Here is a 23,673-nt window from a genome sequence, read left to right as displayed (position 1 = left end):
AAAAAGGAAGCAGGCCTGGAACAACTCCTGTTGGCTCCTCCAATACAATCTCTGTGTGCGCAAGATGAGTTTTGTAAAATCCTTTGGGTGACCCAAGACACTCTTTAGAAATAGAGTTGCCTCTTTTACTAGTCATGGGACACTCCCCACCCCCACGCCAAGTCTAAATGGGAATGCAGAAGGGAGATTACAAGCCACAGCTTCCCCAGGAGAGGCCTGGTGCAGAAGTGACCCACACATACGCCCTTGTGTTTCAGGAGGTACAACATCAATATCCATGGTGATCGGTTCCCTTAAAGCTTTTCAGTTGGGATACAATTAAGCCCAGAAGAAATAAGGCACACAACTGTTAAATGCTTAACCGACAATCAGAAGAGTATGTCATCCCACCATTTTCTTATTTCTGTAACTGGAGCTCTGCAAACAACTATCCGTGAGTATCCTACAATTCTGCATCGGCGGCGGCGGCAGCAGCAGCTTCGTAGGCCAGCAGAATGGAGTCATAGGTGACCACGCAATAATATGTAGCAAGATCAATTTGCAGGGCTGAACTTCTAGAACAAACGACCGGTCAGAGCTTTCGCGGAGCAAAATTAGAAGATCAGCCGCAAACCAATTTACCTTACGTCAAAAAATGACAAGCTGGTTTTTGCTTTCAACGCAATGTACTTTCAGAAACGTAACCTAGCCCTTCTGTGCTCTACCATCACGTGCCTCCCACAGACGACAGGGAAAAACTGAGTGGAAGATCCCACTAGCGCAATTCATGCCCCATTCTTCCTCCTTCTGCTGCTCCTAGGCAGGAGGGAGGGAAAGGCTGCCGTTAGCTGCTCTCTTGCACCCTCCTGGACCTGGGCAGAGTTTTCAGTGGAACAGGGAAACCTGTACCTGGAGTTCCCTGCTGCAGACTGCAAGCATGAACCTGCACAATGGAATTCTCCATGTAAAATACCATCCCCTCCGCGGGACACTAGCATGCCAGGAAGAAAGGTTCTAGCGTGGTCCTCTCCCGGAAAAAAACAGTTTTCTATGCATAGCGCTTGGGGGGTATGAAGGAACATTTATTTTATTTATTTTAATATTTTATTCTGCTTTTCTCCTGAATAAAACAGGACTCAAAATGGGGTATAATAAAACTAGAATCAGAAACTCTTAAAACAGAATCACAATATGCAAAAGGTAAAACTAGACTACACATTACCATTAGAGATGAGCACAAACTGAAATAAGAACCAGAGTTTGGCACGAACTGGGCCAGTTCACGGAGAGCAAACCAGTGGTTCGTCAGAGCCCATTTCTGACAAACCACCACGAACTTTAGGCTGGTTCGTTTTGTTCATTTTCCCCCCGGTTCATGCCTATCTCTAATGCAAGTCCCAGATTGTGAAGGGCTTCAATGACCAGCACTTTGAACAGAAGCAAACTGGCAATGAAGCAATGCCATGATGGCAGAACTACATGCACAGCAACAAGCTCCAGACCTGCAGCCAGACACACATTTATCTCTAATCATGAGAGCTGGGCCTTAGAACTAGAGGGCTGCTAGAGACAGAGACAAAAAGGGAAAGCAACAAGTCAGCCCAACCGTATTTGTTCTGAGAGATGAACACATCAAGGGCATAATTTGAGGAGTGACATTTGCCTTTAAGGCCCTAAATGGCTTGGGGCCAGGGTACTTGAAGGACCCTGCCAGTACTGCCCAGCCCACCCGTCAAGATCCTCTTCCCTAGTCCTACTCTCTACACTCTAACTGCAGAGATGAGGAGGGTGGCAACCAGAGGCAGAGCTCTTCAGTGGTGGCACCTCGTCTCTGGAACGTTCTCCCACTTGAGACTTGTGCCTGGCTCCTCCCTGACTGTCTTTTAGACACCAAGCAAAAACATTGCCGTTGACCGAGATGGAGGGCTTCCACCTCTTTTCGCTGTGTTCATGATTTGTTTCTAGCTTGAAGAGTGTTTTATGGATATTTTTTTTAGTCTGGTGGATGTTGCTTTATGATGTTTTTAAGCCCCTGGCGTGTTTTAAAATTAAATCATCTTTTAAAAAATGATTTTATTGCATTGCGTTTACTTTGTGAGCTACCTTAAGCAGACCGCTAGTGAGTCATCTTATACACCTTCTAAGGCAGGCTGTGGTCAGTTTTTCTGCAGCAGTGGATGAAAAAAAGATCACCTGGTCGTCCTCCCGACAACCAAGGAATCAGCTTTTTACAAGTGAGACAAAGTGATGGAAACATTATAATGATACTCAATTCACAATGATGAGGGAAAGGAGTGGGGTGGAGCCTAGACCAGGCTGTATGGGGGCCAGAACAAAATGAGATTCTGTAACACTAAATCTCAGCCACCATACTGCTTTGTCTTCATTAATTTGGTATTAGGGCACAGAATGTACTCTTTTGAGCACCCTTTTCCAGAGAAAGCACTGAGAAATAATAATAATAATAATAATTATTATTATAATTATAATTATAATTAATCTATAGTCCGTCTTTCTCACTGAGATCCAAGGCGGATTACACAATAGAAGTGAAACTGCATAGCATGGCAAAGGGAGGCTTCTTCCTTCTGAAACAATTCCGTTTGAAGAGCCATGTTTGCAGAGATGTCCCGCCTTCCAAAATATCCCCATGACTGATGAAGAGAACTTGATTCTCGAAAGCTTATGCTACAATAAAATAAAATTGGTTAGTCTTAAAGGTGCTACTGGACTCTTTTTGATTTTGCTACTACAGACTAACACGGCTAACTCCTCTGGATCTAAGGCTTACTACTATTTCTAAAGACTTGGTAGGACAGGGAGTACACGCAAAGCTCTGAAATGAAGCAAAAATAATATTCCACATTTGAAAGAAAACCTCACACAGACAGGCAAAGGAGACCCTTTTTTTTAAATGTCTCTGAAGGAGACTTTACTGCGGAGCCTCCGTCCCTGTTCAGAAGTCATTTACCTTCTGCAGGTATGCAGTGATCCCACAGTGATGCCGGTGACATGGGGAGAGGAGTCCATGGAAAAAAATGGGGAAAACAGAGTGGAATTAACACAAAGCGTTAACACAAAAGCGTTTAAACCTCAGATGGCAGAGAAGCTGTTCCAGACAAAGACATGATGAAGGAGGGCAATGGGGAGACAGCCAGACATGGGCACGTTGCCTTCTAAGTACAAATTCAACAGCATGAAAGATCTGGTCACTCTGGTACATTGCCTTGGGTACACCTAGCCTGGATTACTGCAATGGGCTCGACAGTCAACTTTGGAGGCCCTGCTTTGGGTGCTGCCAATGAGATCAGATGGGTTGCAACCCAGGAGAGGGCCTTCTTGGTCATGGCACCCAGACTCTAGAACTCTCTTCCCAGGGAAATTCATCCGTCCCCTTCTGTGGCCATCTATCCCCAGCAGACGAATACTTTTTGGTCTGGTGTCCCCTCAGTTATCCTCGCTTCCTGTCCAAGGTTTTAATGTCTTTGCATTTTTAGTTCAGTTTGGTTTTAATGATGCGCTGCTGTTCTTTTTGTTCGGTTTCAATAACATTAATAAATAATAGTAACGTTTGATTTATATACCACCCTTCAGGATGACTTAACACCTACTCAGAGCAGTTTACAAAGTATGTTATTATTATCCCCACAACAATAATCACCGTGTGAGGTGGGTGGGGCTCAGAGAGCTCTGAGAGAGCTGTGACTGACCCAAGGTCACCCAGCTGGCTTCAAGCGGAGGAGTGGGGACTCAAACCTGGCTCTCCAGATTAGAGCCCTGCTGTTCTTAACCACTACACCAAACTGGCTCTCTTTAATGGTTTCAGAATGTGGTTTTATGATTGGTATTTTAATTTGTTACTTGCCTTGGTGGCCTTTGTGAACTGCAACTTTGGGAAATAAATAAATAAAAATAAATATTTAAAGAATTTTAAATCAATTTTCTCCAGCCCTCGACGAAAGAGGTGCAAGGAATGGAGGGACGTGAGAACACCTGGGCCAGCTGAATAAAGCCTGGCGTGAGCATGTCATTGTTTCCCTTTGCAGGGAAGTGAAAGCCTGAGCTGTGGCCCCAGGAAAGAGAGGAAGGGAGCCTGGCAGCCTCGGTCCTGCGTGAGAAGCTGTGCCTGTGGAGCCAGCGCCAGCCCGGAACGCCTTTGCGCTCTTCACATGCCCTAAGTTCGATTGAGGCCTGCTGAGCTGTTTATTCCCATTTCAATCTGCATTGTTGGTGCATTTTATTTTGTACAGTGCTTTGAGTCCCTTGTGTGAAGGAAAAGCAGGATTAAAATGTAAAATTTAAAAGACACAAGCAAGCATCAGAATGCACCATGTAAACTGTTAATTTTGTCTGCAGCTGTACTTTAAGTAGCATGTTTATTCTATCTGGTTCAACTCTAGCTTTGCCAGAGTTAGACAGGATTCCAGAAGCGCCTTAGAGACAAGCAAAATTTATTTCAGCATGAACTTTCATGAGTCAAACCTGTTTCCTCAGACTCAGAGAAGTGTACAACCATCAAGCTTGGTTAAACACTCGAAAGAAATGTGGTTTTTTTGGGGGGGGGGGAGAGATTACAAAGAAAGGTTTGTGTAAAACAAGACGCAATCCAGAGAGAGATCAGTTTGCCTAGAGAAGGTGCAGGACAGCTCACCCATTTCAGATGAACAGATCTCTCTTTTGACTGGATCTTGTTTTACATCAGCATTTCTTTGTAATATTTCTCCAGCCCCCATTCTTTTGACCAAGCTTGATGGATGTACACCTCTATGCATCTGAGAAACTGAGCTCTGACTCACAAAATCTCATACTGAAACAAACGTTTGTCTTTAAGGTGATACTAGACTCTTGGTGTAATCTTGCTACAGCAGACAGACATTGCTATCCATTGGGAACATCTGACAAAGCTGGTTTATCTGTAACCCTCTCAAAGATTCCAAACAAAGACTCCATGTCACTACAAGGACCCACCACGTTTTGGCATGGCTTAGCATTATTTTCAGTCAACATCAATTCCACCACTCCCTGTGGCTCTCTAGTAAGCATAAAAACCAGGGGGGGGGGGTGTTGCCATCTCATGCAAGGCTTTGGAGAAAGCAGCACTCTGGGTCTCTCTGGGTGAATCTGAACCCTCTCCCCCCGCCCCCCACACACAACCCATTTAGCAGGAAGCAACTATCACCTACTATGAGGTGTGGGAATGATGGACACAGCGGGACACGTAGTCTGCTTCTTGCAAAGTATGGGATGAAATTCAGTGTGAGCACCTGCTCCTTCCCTTAGTTCTCTGCATGAGCCACAGAAGGAGAGGCCTGGACTCTTTGCACCTCATATCAATTTGAAGAGCCCTTCAAGTTCTCCGTATTGCAAGGAGAACTGACAAGAGGAGAGGACAGTTTTCACTTCATGCCTGGTTCTGATGCTCAGCAAGGGTAACTCCAAATTCACATCTATAATATATACAGCTCAAACACCGCTGTATCATTCACACTGTGGCATGCAGGTGCTCTGATCTGCTCTCTGCCTGCCTTTTCCTTTAAGAACACCATCGTGGGAACTGGGGCAGTGGCGGCTGTGCAACACTGACCTTAACATACCGAAGGGGTTGAGAAATGTTCATTCAACGTAGTAAATATTTTTCTGCAGAAGGGCAAACAGTCACACAGTTTCAAGCGTGGTATTTACTGCTGCCAAGTGCCACTGATTCTCATGATGAGGTACTTGTAACAGAAGCCGCAAGACATAATGCTCCATCAAATTCTGCAGGCACATTAGATGCAGCCGCCACAGCAACTCCTCCCTAAATATGCACGCGCGCACGCGCACTCACAAGCATGCCTGCAGCTGGTAATCAGCATATATTTTTTTAAAGCCCAACTTCAACTGAGGGGACCATTCTATCCAAGAGGAGGCAAACCTCCCATCTGACGATGAAGGACCATATATGCTACATTTTCAAATTAAACTGAACAGCAAAAAGGGGAAAACTCAGAGATCAACTTCAAGCCGCCTTCCACCCCCCGCCCCCCATTAATACGGACAGGAAGATCAACACCGACCTCATTTCCTTTAGGCCCTCAGATTCGATGACCTGCAGGATCTGCTTTGGGGTCATAGGTCCATCAGAGTAGTTTTCCAGCACCTGAGGAGAGAACAATACCCCGGATTTAGTCTATAAACCTAAGCCCACTAAATACAACAAGGAACTGCAAGGTAAGGATCTGGCTCCAGAACCTGAACTTTCCTACCAGGCAGGCCAGCAATGTGCCTGTTCCTATTTTAAATTATTGGATTGGGCTGACCTGCTTTTTTATCCATTGCTTAACTGAAATTGTGGCTGATTGTATGTTGGGTAAAGAAGTGCACCTGAAAACCAGCTATAATCTTTCAAGATATAACTGCCAGTATCTTCCCCTGCAGCAAGAAATCATCATCATTCAAAACCAGCCTCTCTCTGGAGAAGAGATTCCTTCTTCACCTTACTTTCAAAGCACCAAAGGCCATTAGCGCAACAGGTACGAATCCTTTCTCCTCGTGACATGAGTGAGGTCTTGATAAGGAGGGGTGAACAATCACCAGGCAAGACGTTCCCAGTTCTAGTCTGTTTGTATAAGGGGAGAGCAGGCAAGGCCATCGGGACAAAAAAAAAGAACAGGGCTTTTATTCCAACCCCCCCCCCCCCGCCCCACTTAAAATGGAATATTTGTTTATCTTCATCTTCACAACGCCCTTGCTAAGCTTTCATTGAGAACAACTATTTTCTACTTTTACTGCCCTACTTCAAATCCAGGGCTTGAAGGCATAGAGTAAGTAAAGCCAGATGTTCCTCTTGCATCCATGGAAGTCCAAGGAAGAATGAGACTCCTCCGCTGAAAGCTCAAGCTCTTGTTAAGAGGACGAAAAAAAGCTACAGAATATGACTGATCTGCTAAGCTTGCTGGCACGGAGACCCCCTGCAGCCTAGCTCAGCAGACAGGAACATGGGGGAGAGAAGAAGAAGAAGAAGAAGAGCAACACGGTTTCTTTGGCCATCACAGCACACTGCTAGTAAATGTGTATAAATTCCTTATCCTTCTCTTTGTCACAGAAGGGCTAGAAGAGCCTGTTGCCAGTTCCAGCCCACAGTTGAGACCTCAGACCTGTGACTTCAACACCTACGTAGATCTGCAATTCCAGTGGATGGTGCATTACACGACTACTTCTGTTCCCATGAAAATATCTTGTGAATTTACCTGAATAAAGTAGTGTGGGAAACAATACATTTTTGAACGAGTAAACACACAAATATTGTCCTACCATATTCCATACACTGGATCTAAAATCCTTATTTGAGTACCGACAAAACTTTCTGTCACTTTCAGTCCTGCTCCTGAGAAGGAACAGTCAAAATGTTGTGTGCGCATAGCGTGTCAGGAGCACCGATACAACGGACAACACAGCTGCCATACAGAAGGGTCAGGGAGTACAGACTGCAGACTCCTTGTCAGAAGCACCGCAGGATCAATGGAGATTCTTGGCTACAAATGAATACCAGTCACTATTCTCTCCTTCACTACCACCTTGGCAACACAAGGAAAATCTCCAACTGAACGACAAATCTCACTGTCACGCTGCAGCTGAGAATCTGCCTACACTTCCTAGGGGAAAAAAATGCATAAGCAATTTATATTCACAGTGAGCTACAAGCCTCAGAAAATGATATACCAAGAGTTGTGAATTTAGTTTCGGCAAGGACCAAGAACAAGAAATCACGAAGCACGCAGCTAACTGTGATGGAAGCTCCCAGGGAATCTATATAAGAGACTTTAAAAAGGTGTTAACCAAATGGTGCCGGAGTAACTCATTCCAATTCCATGCAAGACAACTTGAGTGATCCAGTTTCCTAGAAGAACATGCAAGAACCAGCCTTCCCTGCCGCAAAAGAAACCAGATCCTGATAAGCAGCCCTGAAAGCTGCAGTTTGTGCCTGAGAAATAACAAGGCACAGTTTTGTCACAATAAAATCTGAACCCAAATAGCACTTAGCAGGTAGACACATGCCCAGGACTGCATGGGTCAGAAAGTTGCACGCTAGATTAAATGAAACTCAAACTTCTGCTGAAAGACAATCTTAACAGCACTGCATGCACCAGGATAAATGAAACTGCAAAAATGTCACGGATGCATGTTCTTAAGGAGCACTCTTTTTGCAGACAAGCAGCTTGTTCGTACCTAACCACAAACTACAACTGCTACTTTCAAGAGCATGTGCATACCATACCTAATAATATGTGAACAAGACTCCTGGGTATAGAAACCATAGGAAGCAATTTGCAGAGCTCTGGCAGACATTAAACCGAAAACAAATGCTCAGCTGCAGAGATTATAGTATTTTGCTCCAGCTCAAAAAGTGAACACACGTTTCCTATTGAAAAGAGAAAAAAAAACTGAAACAGCTCCACCAAACTCTCCTTAGAAGCAACTTTAACAAAGGAAGCAAAAGTAAGTATTTCATGGGACTTCTTCCCCTCATACCAGACGGCCATATCAAGGAATGCTGTACACACCAGCTCTTCTGTAGGTTTTTATCTCCACTAGGAACTTCTGCAAGATTTCTTTGAACAGCGCCCAAGGGAAATAACCAGAATAGAGTAACAAGCCGGATGAATTTACTAAACATACTTCTGCTCTATATGCAGGCCTGACGCCTCAGAATTCTGGGCTGCTCCTTCAGTTAGCCCTTCACCAACATTCGCTCTTTGTCCTTGACAAGTGTTGAGTATCACCCCAACAGTGTTTAAAATTCTCTCTGCAGAACCTACAGGGCTACAAACGGCCAGACAAGCGGAGGATCCAGAAGCTGCACTCAGAAAGCAATGCTTCGAAGTCCATTATTACAGAATGCACAAAAAGGCAAAAAATTCTTTTCAATGGATTTACCGGCAGACAGAAAAACAACTCACAAACCGAGTTTAAGACAATAATGTAGTATAAGTCTGAGGCAGAATTAAAAGAGTAGCGAGCCTGGCATGTAGACGCTTCAAGAGCACAAAGCAGCCTGGAGACTGGAGGAATTCAAGGCAAAACTGCATGCCCAAGAACACTCACACTTGGAAGAGGTCCAGAAGAGTTAGCCGTGTTAAGTCTGTAGTTGCATCTGACGAAGAGAGCTGTGGTTCTCGAAAGCTTATGCTACAATAAAGTTGATTAGTTTTAAAGGTTCTACTGGACTCTTTTACTATTTTACTCGGAAAAGGGAACACCAAGCCTATTCTAACAGCTGAGATGCGCAGTGATATCCTAAGGAGAGTTACTCGCGTTTAAGCCCACTGACCTCAGTGAGCTTAGACTGGAGTAACTCTTCTTAGGATTGCACTGTAAGAGGGCCACACAAGACAAGGCAGAATGTGCTCAAGGATTCTGAGAGGCACACCGTGACCAAAGCATCATTCGTTAAGGCTCAGCACTTTCAATGACCCACCGTCTGCAACCTTCTCCTGTCCCTTGGATATCATCTGACAACTCTTTGCACGCCGTTTCTAACACTAAAGGTTCAGAGCAAAGTATGTCAGGTGCCTCTGTGAAATGTCTGGGCCACAGAAATTAGCACGCCTGCATCCAGGGCAGACACAATTATCTCCATGTGAAAGCCTGCCTGGTTCTTCACACACACAAAACTTTTCCTGCATGTATAGACAGAAGCTGTCAGAGGGCTGATAACCTAGCTTTACTGAATTCCCCTGTTCAGTCATATCAGTACCTCCCAGTCAAGACAAAACTTTGAAGAAACATTTATTTGAATTTCGAAGACACTGTGTCCACAGAGCTCTGGATGGGGGAAGGCTGTGGCTCAGTGGAAGAGCCTCCGCTTTGCACACAGAAGGTCCCAGGTTCAGTCTCCAGTATCCCCAGTTCAAAAGGACCAGGCAGCAAGCTACCTGCAAGACCTCTACCTGAGACCCCAGAGAGCTGCAGCCAGTCGGAGTCGACAAGACTAGACTTTGATGGACAGAGGGTCTGGCTCAGTATAAGGCAGCTTCATGTGTGTTCCAAATTTTGGAATGTCACCGATCAAATGATTTGTTCTAAGCAAAAGGTTCGATACAAAAGCAAAATAGTAAAGAGTCCAGTTGCACCTTTGTAAGACTAACCAACTTTAGCCAGTTTGGTGTAGTGGTTAAGAGCACGGGACTCTAATCTGGAGAGCTGGGTTTGATTCCCCACTCCTTCACAAAGCCAGCTGGGTGACCTTGGGTCAGTCACAGCTCTCTCAGAGCTCTCTCAGCCCCACCCACCTCACAGGGTGATTGTTGTGGGGTAATAATAACACTTTGTAAACCGCTCTGAGTGGGCATTAAGTTGTCCTGAAGGGCGGTATATAAATCGAATGTTATTGTTATGTTATTATTATTGTAGCATAAGGTTTCGAGAACCACAGCTCTCTTCTACAGATGCATCCAACAAAGAGAGCTGTGGTTCTCAAAAGCTTATGCTACAATAAAGCTGGTTAACCTTAAAAGTGCTACCAGACTCTTTTAACTATTTTGCAACTACAGACTAACACAGCTAACTCCTCTGGATACAAAAGCAGTTTGCCCACTGCTCCTGGAATGGGGCTCAGTTCCAACACAAACTCGAGAGAGAAGAGGCTCCATGACTGGGAGGCAGCCTCCATCGATCCAAAACAGCCAGAGCATCACCTTTATGCGCTGCTGCTCCCTGGAATGAAGGACAGCCACAGTTATGAGGAAAGGGTGGAGTCTTGGACATTTCAGTTTAGAAAAGAGACAACTGGGGGAGGGGGGACAACCGAGGTTTATAAAATTATGCAAAAGGTAGAAAGAGTAGACAGAGATAACTTTTCCTCTCCTCTTTTCCTGTCCAAATTCTGGGACACACGTGAAACATGATGTTGTAACCTGCCCTGAGCCCACTTGCGGGGAGGGCGAGATATAAATCCAACAAATGAAATAAATAAATTTCCTTATAATGAATTAGACCACCGGTCCATCATGCAATGAAGCGTACAGCTAACTGTAATGGAAGCTCCCAATGAAGTTAACGTACAGTAGATTCTGAACAGACAAAAAGAAAATACTTCTTTACACGACGAGTGATTGAACTGTGGAAATCACTGCTGCTAGATGGGAGTGGTGGCCGCAACCATAGATAGCTTTACGAAGGAATTACAGTCATAGGGAAGAGACCCATCCACAGCTCCAGGCCATAGTGGCTAAAGGGAACCTCCCTATTCAGAGGCAGTCAACATCAGGGGAAGGCCTCAGCCCCTACACCCTTTCGTGGGCCCTCAAGAGTGGCTGGGCCACTGCATGAAACAGGATGCCAGATGGGGAATTCACCCCAAGGGGAACCACTAGTCTGATCCATCAGGGCTCTGCTTACGATAGGTTAACTCTGTACCTTTTTGTCCATGCATCTGTGAAAACATTTACAGGCCAGAAAAAATATTGGTGGAGGAAGTGCTTCAATTACTGCTAACTTGCTGTCAAGAAAATTTAATCGTAAAGAGCTGCTATTTAAGTCGCCTTATATAATGTTCATAAATGTGAAATTTCAAGAGATAGCTGGAACTGTTTGTATTATTTCAAAAATTTTATTTATTCCACAGTTTCCTAGAGAACCCTACTGAGCTAACTGAGTAATTGAAACAAGGTACAGGAGTATGATCTTGCGTTGTGTAGCAATTATGGTGTCAGACTGGAACCGGGGAGAGAGGTTCAAATCTGCGCTCAGCCATGAGGTTTGCTGGGAGATTTGTGGGCCAGTCTAACCTACCTTATAGGACTGTTGCAAAGAATAAAACTGAGGCAGGGAGAACGACGTACGCTGCACTGAGCTTCTCAGGAGGAAGGTGGAATAAAAATGTGACAGTGCGACAGATCTGGCTTATATGTAGTCGTGGTGAGCACTGGAGACAGGGGAGGAGCGCATGGTCAGGATCCGTCTGCCGACCTTCCTCCAAAGAGCACAAAGCAGCACCAACGGGATTGTCCCACTTAATCCTCAGAAGAACCCAAGGAGGCACAATTGGGCGAGAAAGGGAAGAAGCAAGTATGCTTCGCTGCTGAGTGGTGATTTGAACCCAGGTCTCCATCCATCCAGGGCCAACACAAGGTCCAGTACATATTATTGCACTATCATCATCGTATCTGGCACTAAGAAAGTAAAGCACATTTCAAAGGTCCAATACACAATTCTATGTGGTCCTTCTTCTAAAAGCAAACTGAAATGCATACTGTTGCCTGATAACAAATGTCCAATTTCAGTTAGAGCCTGGGAGCAAATAAATTATTTGTAGTTGCCACCCTACCATTCTCCACCTCAGAGAGAAAGCTTGGGGCAGGGTGGAAGCTCATCTCTCATTTCCACTTGCTTTAGAAAAGCAACATGAGAATCTCTTCTTGCTTTTGACTTCCCCAACTCTTGGCACAAAGACAGAATCACTTTGATCCAGCAAGGGGAAAGACTGGAAGCAACACGCCTGAGCCGAGCCATTTCCACCCTTCTGCAAAACCAAATATGAAGTGCCGTCCCTCCCCTCCATTGTTTGTGTATATCAGAGGACATGGTTGGGCGGGGGGGGGGGGAGGCAGAGGAAATCTCCCTCACATGACATAAAATGAGAGACCCCTTTGATATCTTGCAGTGAACAGAAAACTTGGGGGAGGTCCCTCACTTTGCTCTAGACATCTGTGGGAGGAAGAGGTGGTAGCTGCATGAATTGAGTGTACGGTTATGACTGGCAAACTGGTAATCTTGAGCATCGGCCACCACAAACAGGAAAAAAAATTGCTGTATGAACATACCAAACAAGTAAACACCCCTGTGTTTACTAGCTGGTTAATCCACGCATGCACAGTTCAGAAAGGAAGACATCTGCTAAAATGAAACAAAATTTCCGTTCCCAGACAAGCATACAGAGAAAAAAATCATCCAGTTTATGCAATTTGCATAGCCCCAGAGAATCTTTTTTAAACGGAAAAGAAATATTACTTCTAGAGCCCAGTCTCTGGAAGAAGCAGTAAAAGCAGAGAGGTGAACTATCCAAAGCCTGCAAGAAGCTGAGTGTGTCATTTGTTACATCAGTGTTCATTTCTACTTTGCATAAACTTGGAAATGTTGTTAAGAGTTCAGAGAAAAAGTATTAGCACACTCAGATGGGGAACTTACCCTCCAAACGAACCTAACCACTTGTCATCTCTCCATATTCCTCCTCATATCTACCGCCCCCCCCCCCACACACACACACACTTGATAGGTATATAGATAAAGATATGGTGTTCGTGGAGGAGCGTGGTCTGTTGCTGTTGTTTTAAATAACCACACAGACCAAAAAAAGCAGGCCTCCAACTGCTTACACAATTCACATAACAGGCTGAACTCTTTTGCTTGTGTAATCACTAAGTAAACTCCTGCGGTAAACATTTTTCAGAATACAAGTCAATATTTCAGGAAGCACCGTAGCACCGAATAAAAGCAGAGAATCTTCAGATTCTTACGAAATTTAAATCGATGGCTCTACTTTGGGGGTGAAAGATTACTAAGCTGTCCACCCCTAATTCTGCCACTCTGCACTCCCCATAAAATCAATCCCCGAGATCCTGACAAAGCAGACAAATTATGTCAGTACCTTTAGGGGAGATATTTTAAGAACATATATTGAGAAATCCAATCAACGCCTACCAACTGTTGGCAGCTTATTCAGAGTGAATGCCTTCTCTCTCACCACTGCAAACGGAAACGCACGTTTGTACACATGCACCTTTGTTAAGAGAGTACACGTCTCTTCTCTCAGATGTTACATGATGATCTTTGTATCTTCTCGTCACACCTGCCTGGTACTATGGAAAAGGATACAGATCTAAATCTCTGCTTTCTCCTGAAACTATTCCTTCCGCCCAGAAAAACAAGTCTCTTCCTTATAAAAGCCAGAATGTATAAGCCACTCTGAATAAGCTGGCAACAATTGGAAGGCCTAATATTTATTTACTTCCTTTACACCTCACTTTTCTCCAAAAGAGGCTTCCATAATTCTCCTCTACTCCATTTTATCCTCACAGCAACCCTGGGAGGTAGGTTAGGTTGCGATTGCGACAGGCCCAAGGTCAGCCAGCAAACATCCATGGCAGAATGGGGATTCGAACCTCGGTCTCCCATTCTCTAGTCCGAAACTCTAATTGCTACAGCACTCTAGCTCTCACGTATGAACTGAATATAACAGAGGGTGTAACAAATTCCAGGTCACAACGGTGCATAGAAATGTCACTGTGGTTCCCAGAATTTTAGCAATTATTTTATTGTAGTGTCTCAATGAGAACAAAGTTCATTTATCATCCTGCATCATATGGCATAAAAAAATACATGGGCGTGAAGTTCTTGTCATTGCTTGTTTATACATTAACTTCACACCATCTAACGGTGGTGGATTAATTCATTTCTTAACCAGTTGCTTTCTATACTGGCTCCAATATGCAATTAAAGAGAGCTTTTAAAGCAATAATGGGATTACCATAAATAGGGGGACGGTTAAGTTAGAGTTAAGGGCTAGCTTTTTGTTGTAGCTATGAGAACTAGTGGTATTCTTATGTTTGTTTATATACAACACTTTTGACATAGTTTTAATAAAATTATAAGAAACTATTTTATTTATGTCATTTATATTCCGCCTTTCTCACTGAGACTCAAGGCGGATTACACAGTGTGAGATTAGTACAATCAGTGGCAAGGATAACGGCAGGCATTTCCATACAGTGTCAAGAACGTTTCCATAAACAATGTACAGGGTAAATGAATGTAAGTTTTAAAAGACATAGTATTAGCAAGGATCCAGTATGAGGTTGAGGAATTGCTAGAAAAGAACATAATCAATTCTAGGACTTACATTAAACAACATAAAGCACAGGTAGTATATAGGAGGACATATTTAAAGCAACAGATAATATGTAAGGCAACATAATAGTGAAATCTACGGTCCCTAACTCATTAGCGAAACATCTGGGACCCCGTTCCTACAATACCACCCTCTTAGCTAAGAAAAAGGCCTTTTTGAATAATTCAGTTTTGCATTGTTTGCGGAAAGCCAGGAGTGTGGGGGCTCTCCTGACCTCCTCAGGCAGGACGTTTCATAGGGTAGGGGCCACCACAGAGAAAGCCCATGTATGGCCTGCTGTTGATTTCGCCCATGTACAGGCTGGCACCTGCTATGAAGAGGTTAGGATTAGGTTTTGTGGTAGCAATAATGAGAAAACAACTGAAGATTGAAAAATGAGGCTGTGGTAAGAATAAAGAGTCTACACGGGAATGACTGCAGAAAGGAAAGTTCTCCCCCCAAAGAGTTTTAAAATATGGCAACTAATAGAGAAACTATGGGCATTCACTCTCAGGGCCTCTTCCAGTTAAAAAGGCCACATGAACCAGTAGGAAAAAAAATTCTCGCTCTTACCACCAAGAGAAATCCATTCTTCAGTTTTTGCAGAACTACTCACCCTACCCACATTTTGGGGAGAAAGTATTGGAACGTTTAGAAGGCACTTCTTTTCACAAAGGAAAAAGTGGAAATCTGAGACCATTCTCTTATGATTCTGCTCTCCTCACCATGTGGATACAGCTGACAGAGCATTTAGTTGTCAACAGAAAGAGCTCAAAACTCTCTGTACTCATCTGAAAGGCAACATGAATTTTTCTCTGCTTCTTCCCTAGTCCTACAAAAGCACATGAAAAGATCAAACGCTGTGCACAACACTCAGGTCCTTTGCATACTTTTCCTAATAAGAATTTACTGGGGGAAGGGGTGACCATATGAGACAAAAATGTGTGTAACAATCCCTAAGCCAGCTTGGGGTCTGGCGATTGGCCTGTTACAGAAGTTTCTCCAGTATCACTTCAGAGAACTCACTTTTCACACAAGGTAAATGGTACCTTTAGAGTGAAGAACACAGCCCTGTCCTTTGCCAGAGACATTTTTTTTGCGTGTTTTAGGGATGTAACTGTGTTGTTCTACAGTGGAACTGCAGCGACGCCTTAGAGACCAACAAGATTTTCAGGGTGCCAGCTTTCGAGAGTCACAGCTCCCTCCTTCAGACACCAAGTTGCCCCTGCACTCAAATCCTACAATATTTAGGGTAACTCAGGCAAAAGCTCTGAATTCCCGCCACCTAGGGGCCTAAGAGGAGGAAAACGGATTATAAAAAAACTCCTTTACAGTTTCTTTGTTAAATAAATGCACTTTCACACTTTATTTTTTTAGTTCCCCCAGCTGAGTTTTGCAAAAAAAAGAAAAAGAAAAATGATTTGCTTGTTAATTCCCTCCCTCACTATCAGCAGTAGATAAATTCCTCCTAGCAACAGAATAGACCTAAAGGGTAAAAGTAAGACCCAGCATGGTGGCATAAAGTGTTAGACCAAGAAGTGGGGGGGGGGGGCACACTGTTGAAAACCCCGCACTGCCACACCTCAGGGAGTGGCCTTATGCCACGTCACCACCTCCCAGCCTAGCCTACCTCACAGGGCTGTTGTGCAGATAAAACAGGGGAAGGAGAGTTACCACATCCTTTCTTTGGAGTAAGGACAGGATTTAAAGACACTAGGCAGAGAAATACTGTCTGGTTTCCCAAAGGCTGGAGATCTGGACTTTTGCAGCCCTGTACATTAAGTGGTTGGGTTGCACATCAGCACTCTGCTGGTTCAAATCCTGCCACTGCCATGAGCTCGGTAGGTGGCCTTAGGGAAGCTGCTCCTCTCAGCCCCAGCTGTACTGGGTGGATAATAATAGCACCTACTTTGTTCTTTGTTCATTGCTCTGAGTGCGACACTCATCTGTCTAGAAAAGCACTATATAAGCACAGTTATTACTATAAGGAAGCTGCTATAATATAGTAGTTAAGTGGTTGGGTTGCGATTAGCACACTGCTGGTTCAAATCCTGCCATGAGTTCAGTTGGTGGCCTTGGGAAAGCCTCTCCTCAGCTGTATTGTGGGGATAATAATAACATTGACCTTGTTCACCACTCTGAGCAGGGCACTAATCTGTCTAGAAGAGCAGACTGGTCAAGTGGTTGGACTGTGAATCAGCACTCTGCAAGTTTGACTCCCACTCCTGCCATGAGCTCAGCAGGTGGCCTTGGGTCAGCCCCAGCTTCTCAGCTGTATTGCGGAGATAATAAAAACCCTGACCTTGTTCACTGCTCTGAATGGGGGCACTGATCTGTCCAGAAAAGCAGTATGTAAGTGCAGCTATTATTATAAAGGAGTAGCTGTAGCACAGAGGTTAACTGGCTGGGCTGCAAATCAGCACACCCTAGTTCAACTCCCACTCCTGCCCTGAGCACAGCAAATGGCCTTGGGTCAGTCCCTCCTCTCAGCCCCAGCTTCCCATCTGTACTGACCTTGTTCACTGCTCTGAGTGGGATGCTAATCTGTCTAGAAGAGCTGTATATAAACGGTTATTACTACAGCATAGTGGTTAGGTTGCGAATCAGCACTCTGCTAGCTCAGCTCCCACTCCTGCCATGAGCTCAGTTGGTGGCCTTGGGTCAGCCCCTCCTCTCAGCCCCAGCTGTATTGTGGGGATAATAAGACACTGACTTTGTTCACCATTCTGAGTGGGCACTAATTTGTCTAGAAGCGCTGCTGTGGCTAAGTGGCAGGGCTGTGAGAGAGCACTCTGCTGGTCTGAATCCCACTGCTGCTATGAGCACTGCAGGTGGCCTTGGGTCAGCCCCTCCTCTCAGCCCAGCTCCCCAGCTGTATTGTGGGGATAATAATGACACTGACTTTGTTCACCACTCTGAGTGGGCACTAATTGGTCTAGAAGAGCTGCAGTAGCATAGCAGTTAAGTGGCGGGGCTGTGAGCCAGCACTCTGCTGGTTTGAATCCCACTGCTGCCATGAGCTCTGCAGCTGGCCTCGAGTCCCTTCAGCTCCCCAGCTATATTGCGGGGACAGTAGCAACACGGGCCTTGCTCACCGCTCTGAGCGGGGCACTAAAGCACGCTTCTCACTACCATTACTCTGGCTACACCGCGCGGCTCCTCCTGGGCTCGCAGCCCCCCCCTCCCCGACCGTGCGGCAGGCCGCGGGCCCAGGAGGAGCGCCGCCCTCGCCCCCGAGCGGGCCTCACCAGGCGGGCGGCCTCAGCCCACGTGCGCTCCTTCTTCCTCCGCTGCTTCATCTCCTTCATCGGGGCGGCGGCTCTCGGCGGGAGGGGAGGGGCGCTGGCGCGGGGGCGCGCGGAGGAGGAGGAGGGCGGCGGCGGGGGCGCGCGCGGCCGACCGTTACTTGACTCCGGCGCGGCGGGCGGGGGAGGGGCGGGCGCCTGAGGCGAGGCTGGGCCTGCCCGGAGGGGGGAGGGGGCCGGCGGCGGTGGCGGAGGAGAAAAGCGGGGAGCGGCGCCGGAGGGCGGCGAGGAGAGGAGGGCGGCGGTGCGCGCTAAGGGACGCAGCGGCGGGCGAGGGCTGGCATAACCGGGGGGGCCAAAGGTCCGCGAAGGGGCGGGCGGGAAAGGGGGGAGAAGACGGAAGAGGGAGGCGTTGAGAGCGCGAGCGAGCCGCAGGCCGTGACGGAGGCGCGGGCGCGCGTGTGTGTATGTGTGTCCCCGACGGCGGCTGCGGAGGGACAATCCCGGACAACACAACAAGGAAGGAAGGAAGGAAAGGAGGGGGAGGAGGGAAGCGTCTGCCTTGCGTGGTTTGAAGGAAAACAAACCGCGGGGGGCGATGGGAAGTGTAGTCTCCCAAGGAAGAGGCGGAAAGCGCGGCCGGGGAGGACGACTCTGGAGTCGAAGGTCGGATCCACAACTCCCAGAATGCGCCGGGGAGGGGGGGGCGAATGAGTGGCGCCGCCCCAGGTGACCCAGCGCTGGCGATGGGCCGAGGAGAGAGTGCCGCGGTGCATGACGGGCCGCGCCGCAGCCTTTCAACGCTTGGCTGTGCGGCGGGGGAGGGGCGGGGGCTGCCCCATCCGGGGCCTGCAGCGGCTGCGCCGCCATTGGCCAGAAAGAGCCACGACGCCAGGTTCGAGTTTTCAGCTTCGTGTGGAGGGGCGTTCCTCTGGCCCTTTGGCTACGGGTGGCTGTTTTGCGAAATGCGTTCTTAAGCGGTCTTTATATATATATATATATATATATATATTTAAAAAAAACACATATCGAAATATAAAAACCTTATACAGATATCCACACATATATATAAACAATCGATAACGGTAAAATAAAACGTAAATATATAAGAGAGTGTGGATGGATGGATAGAGACAGGAAGGCAACAACCATAATTTTTTTAAAAATCCAAAGGAAAAAGGAAGGAGAACCTGTGAATAATAGCATTTCTTCAACTCTGTATTGGAATTTTTACTAATATTATGTCTCTGTAAACTTGCATTTATTTACCCTAAGGCCTTGTTTATGGAAATGTCCTTGATATTGACTGTACTAATCTCACACTGGGTAATCCACCTTGAGACTCCGTGAGAAAGGTGGGCTATAAATGACATATTAAATAAATTACATACGTAGGTCAACAAAGTCATCCAAACGGCAGGATCGAAAAAAACATGCTTTTAGCGGGGGCCCCAGGTAATTTGCACACTCTGGGAAGCAGAGAGGAGCTAAGACAAGACTGTTGGCAACCTTGGCTTGCCCGAATCACTCATTTAGCCCTGGGCTGCCTTTATGACTTCTTGGGGTTGACAGCAGGTGGAGATCTAGGGGCTTCCAAGTGGTAGTGGCCGCTGTTTAATCCGGCACAATTATGCTGCCTCTCCAAGAATTTGCCTGAGTCAGTTTACAAAATAAAAAGAATAAAAGTAAAACAGTAAAAGATGTGAATTAAAATCCAGCATTAAAAACCTAGCCCAGAATAACAACATAACCATAAAAACTAACTACTGATCCCTTAAAATAAGTTCCTAGATTAAAATAGTGTTTAAAAATCAACCCCCTTAATTAAAAGTCTGGCTTTTAATGTTTTCACCTGTCGCCTAAAGGAAAGCAGTAGGTGCCAGGTGAGCCTCCGGGTGAAGGAAACTCCGTAAGCAAGGTGCTGCTACCGGAAAAATCACTTCTAAAGGTGGGGACACAGATCAGGGCATGTGAGGCACATCTTAAGGGGTGGGGAGAAGGTCCTATGTTTTCTAAGATGGCCAAAGATAGATGAAACATGCTCGCTGCCTATCTATCTAACCTTCATCCCGTCATGAAAGATGCAGCTGCAAGCCCCCCCCCTTTCCTCTGCCTCTTATTTAAAATTATGCAATAGCGGTCTTGTGCTCTGCAGGCAGGCTGGGTCTAGGCTCCTCTGGCTGGCCGGCCTTCAGAACATAGGCTGGACTTCAGAGGACAGGGCTTGTGTTTAGTGTACCATTTGGGCCATCAAGGTAGCCTTTGCAAGCCTCATCCTAAACAGGCTGGGAGTTAATCTGGCTTAACTGCCCTTGCTGGCAGGTGCTGAGGCCCCTGAGACTGAGATGTGCTTTGGCCAGGCTCCTATAAAGAAGTTCTGCTCTCAGAGCCCCATTCTGGATCCAGGCTGGGAGTGTATGCCGCCAGTCTGGCACTTCGCCTCCTTTGCCTTGCCTCGGTCTGGGCCTTCAACAACACTGCTGTTGTGGCATGGGAACAAATCCTGAGGGGTTATGGGCCCAGGTTTGTATCCCACCCAGTACAGGCCTAGTAGCTACTCCCTCTTCTCCCTGTAACCAGTTTTGGGTCCCACTGCATTCAATAAAGACAAAAGATTGTAGATGGAAATGTAAACTGCGTGTGGACAGTTGCCGTACAGTAACCATCAGGAGAGAAACAAAACCACCTGCCCTGCATTGCCATACCCCAAACACAGGCTTGGCCCAGAGATGGGGGGGGGGGCAGTGGCGTAGGGCCCAGTTTTAGAAACCCAGGCCTAGACAGTTGCCCACTACCTAAGTTCTCGTGGCCTCTTCTTAAATGCCCAGGGTAATGCCGATCACCACCTTGGGGTCAGGTAGCAATTTTCCCCAGGCCAGTTTGGCTAGGGATCCTAATGGTATTTTGCCATTTTCTGGGCATGGAGTAAGGGTCACTGGGTGTGTGTGTGGGGGGGGGGGGAAGTAGTTGTGAATTTCCTGCCTTGTGCAGGGGGTTGGACTAGATAATCCTGGAGGTCCCTTCCAACCCTCTGATTCTATGATTCTATCTCAAGAGCTCTGCTATGAAGACGAAGAGAGAAGTGTTAAATACCTCCCCCCCGCCCACACGCACGCACGCGCACGCGCACACACACAGAGACACACACGGGCCAACAGGAACTTGGCTTTCAAGAGCTCAAGAGATAGGCTGGATTACAAAATTGATCAAGATGAAATCCCCCAAGCTGCAAATAACTGCCTTCTATAAACACTGGTGGGTCTGAATATTAACTTGCAAAAATGGAAGTAAACTGAAAGAGAAAAGAGAGGCTTTATTTTTTTCTTTACATACAATAAACCCGAACTGATTTTATTACACGTCTTTAGGAGTACTTTTACATTCCTAGACAAGAGAGATGAAAACAGACCCGAGCTGTAAAATCTATGCAGAGAAAAGACCGATGGACGTGTTTGTTCTTTACGTACAGACTAAGAAAGAAGCTGTGATGTCACAGCTCAACATCACTCGATCACAGCTCGACATCACTCGATAAGACAGTGGTGCCCGCTGTGTGCCACCTACCAGGTATGTCCCTCCCTCCCCCCCCCCCCATGCAAGCACCACTGAAGGGAACCTGCTACTGAGCATTTGTGCAGTTCTCATCTACTTCGATAGGTCTTGCACAGGAGGCATACCTGGAGGAATACGCCTAAGAGATGTCGAGCCAGGAGGCAGCAGGAGACCTGACCTTTCAAAGCTGAGCCACTACCCTACAGCTTACAGCAACCAAGTACCACACAGTAGACCAGAAGCAAGCAAGCCTATGACTGTGGTTTTCGCATTCTTTTTTCTTCTTTGCCTTCAGGTCAAACAGTGGAGGAACAGAGCTGCAAAATTTGCAGCTTTTTCTAAAGTCTAGGATAAAACATTCAACCCACAGACAATAGGGAAAAAATCCTGCAGAGGTTTTTAAAAGTCAGCGATTTTCTTAAAAAATCACTAAGCGTATCTATGTTCAGTGAGGGACGTCTTAAGACTTACAGTCCGATCTCTGTATCGCTTCCTTGCCGTGCCAAAGGTTGGTGCAGAGAGTGATCTTGGGCCGCACAGAGTTTCACCAAAAGTCCGTTAGCTCTCATTAAGCTTTTAAAGTGCTTTCATTGCTGGGCGGCTCAACAATATTTGGCTCTGAATCTCGGAGTGGAGCTTGGGAGATAAAAATGAGATCCACTCGTGCAGGTCCGAGCAAAGACAGGCTCCCACGGGCACAGGACACACATCCCTTCTTAGGCCTTAGTGGATCGCTGTGTCCTGCTCCAGGCCTTAGAGGGACTGGGCAAATCTGAATTACCAGGCTGTTGGGATAATTCTGCACGCTGGGAAGTTTTACAGAAAGCTCTCTTGTTCTTTTCTCCTAGGCAGATGACACAACTAGGGTGAGGCCATGTGAGACCAGCCACACTCAAGGGAGAGCACCCCTGGCCCATATTCTTTAGATTGCAGACATGGCACTGAAGGGGCGATTGGTCTTCGCCTCTCCCACTTCCTTGCTGAGCAACTGTTTGCAAGGTGATCCCCTCCTCACCCACAAGCACGTGCCTCTGATCAATAGAAACTGTATTTTAAAAAGCAGCCACCTGATCTCAGTTCCAGGAATATAGTCCAGAAGTCTAAGAGCTAGCGGGGCCTATCGGAGATCCTCAAGGCACCAGGCCAGCAAGCTGCCTCTGGTGGTTTCTCTACTCAAGGGGTCTAACCCTGCGGAAAGGCACACCCTGGAGTGAGGGTGGCTCAGAGTATGCTTAATAAGGACACAAAGCAAAGGCCATATACCTGTAAGAATATTTCTAAAACCCCAAAGCAATTTCCCATACGTATATGTACACACGTACACCGCACCACAGGGCCTGGGAAGAGGCGAGTTAAAACATTCACTGAGGAGGCCGGTGGTGATATTCACAGTACAACCATGTCAAGAAACGAACGGGGAAAAAGGGAAAGAAAAATATTAACAACTATATTCTCAATATACATCAGTTTCAAAACTTACAAACTGAATTGCAAAACGATACAGAGGAAGGGGCACCTTATGCAACCTTCAAAAAATCAGAGAGGCTACCTACAGGTCTTGATACAAGCTTCATGGCTGCAGCGGGCACAATCCCTTCCCCTCGAGTGCAGCTCAAACCCAACCTTATCCTTGTTCATCTGGGACAGCCTAGGACCAGGAAGCACGGGAAGTTCAGGACAACGACGAGAGGCAACTCTGGTTTTCACGCTTTCTCTGATCCCCAAGGAACATCCTGTGGTTGCCAGGATAAAATACGACCTTGTAAAATTTACGCTTCCATCCTTGAGGCAGAGGAGAGTAGAGCTGGCCTCCAGAAGTCACGCAGAGTGGAAGACAGTGGCAGCAATGGCCACGCTATGCCTGAAAGTCTATGGTGAAGCACGCTAGAAGAAAGGGGGACGGATGAGCGGAGGAAGAATGCTAGCAAACAGCTGGCCGCGTGGGACAAGGTGGACCCTCTTGGTCATGGCTGAAGTCTGTAGGAACCCTAACTAGAAGAACTCTTCCCAATCCTTGTAAACAGGCAAAAG

The 23,673-nt window shown here is 46.3% G+C and overlaps 1 protein-coding gene across 3 annotated transcripts in view; it reads right to left on the bottom strand.

Moving 5' to 3' along the window:
* The window catches only part of ASXL1 (ASXL transcriptional regulator 1), a 35,161-nt gene extending 16,549 nt beyond the window's left edge, over positions 1 to 18,612 (bottom strand). For 2 of the 3 annotated variants that reach the window (XM_054981868.1, XM_054981867.1), the window contains exons 1-2: positions 18,094 to 18,612; positions 6,036 to 6,118 (exon numbers count right to left, since the gene is read on the bottom strand). In XM_054981868.1, coding sequence (XP_054837843.1) covers positions 6,036 to 6,118; positions 18,094 to 18,153 — 143 coding nt within the window. In that variant the 5' untranslated portion in view covers positions 18,154 to 18,612. Of the gene's footprint in view, positions 1 to 2,950; positions 3,711 to 6,035; positions 6,119 to 18,093 lie in introns of those variants that run through there. The other variant, XM_054981869.1, reaches the window with a different exon arrangement.
* Positions 18,613 to 23,673: the final 5,061 nt, after the last annotated feature.

Source organism: Eublepharis macularius, chromosome 5 (genome assembly GCF_028583425.1).
Source record: "Eublepharis macularius isolate TG4126 chromosome 5, MPM_Emac_v1.0, whole genome shotgun sequence".
NCBI lineage: Eukaryota > Metazoa > Chordata > Lepidosauria > Squamata > Eublepharidae > Eublepharis > Eublepharis macularius.
This window is presented reverse-complemented; position numbering and strand designations above follow the sequence as displayed.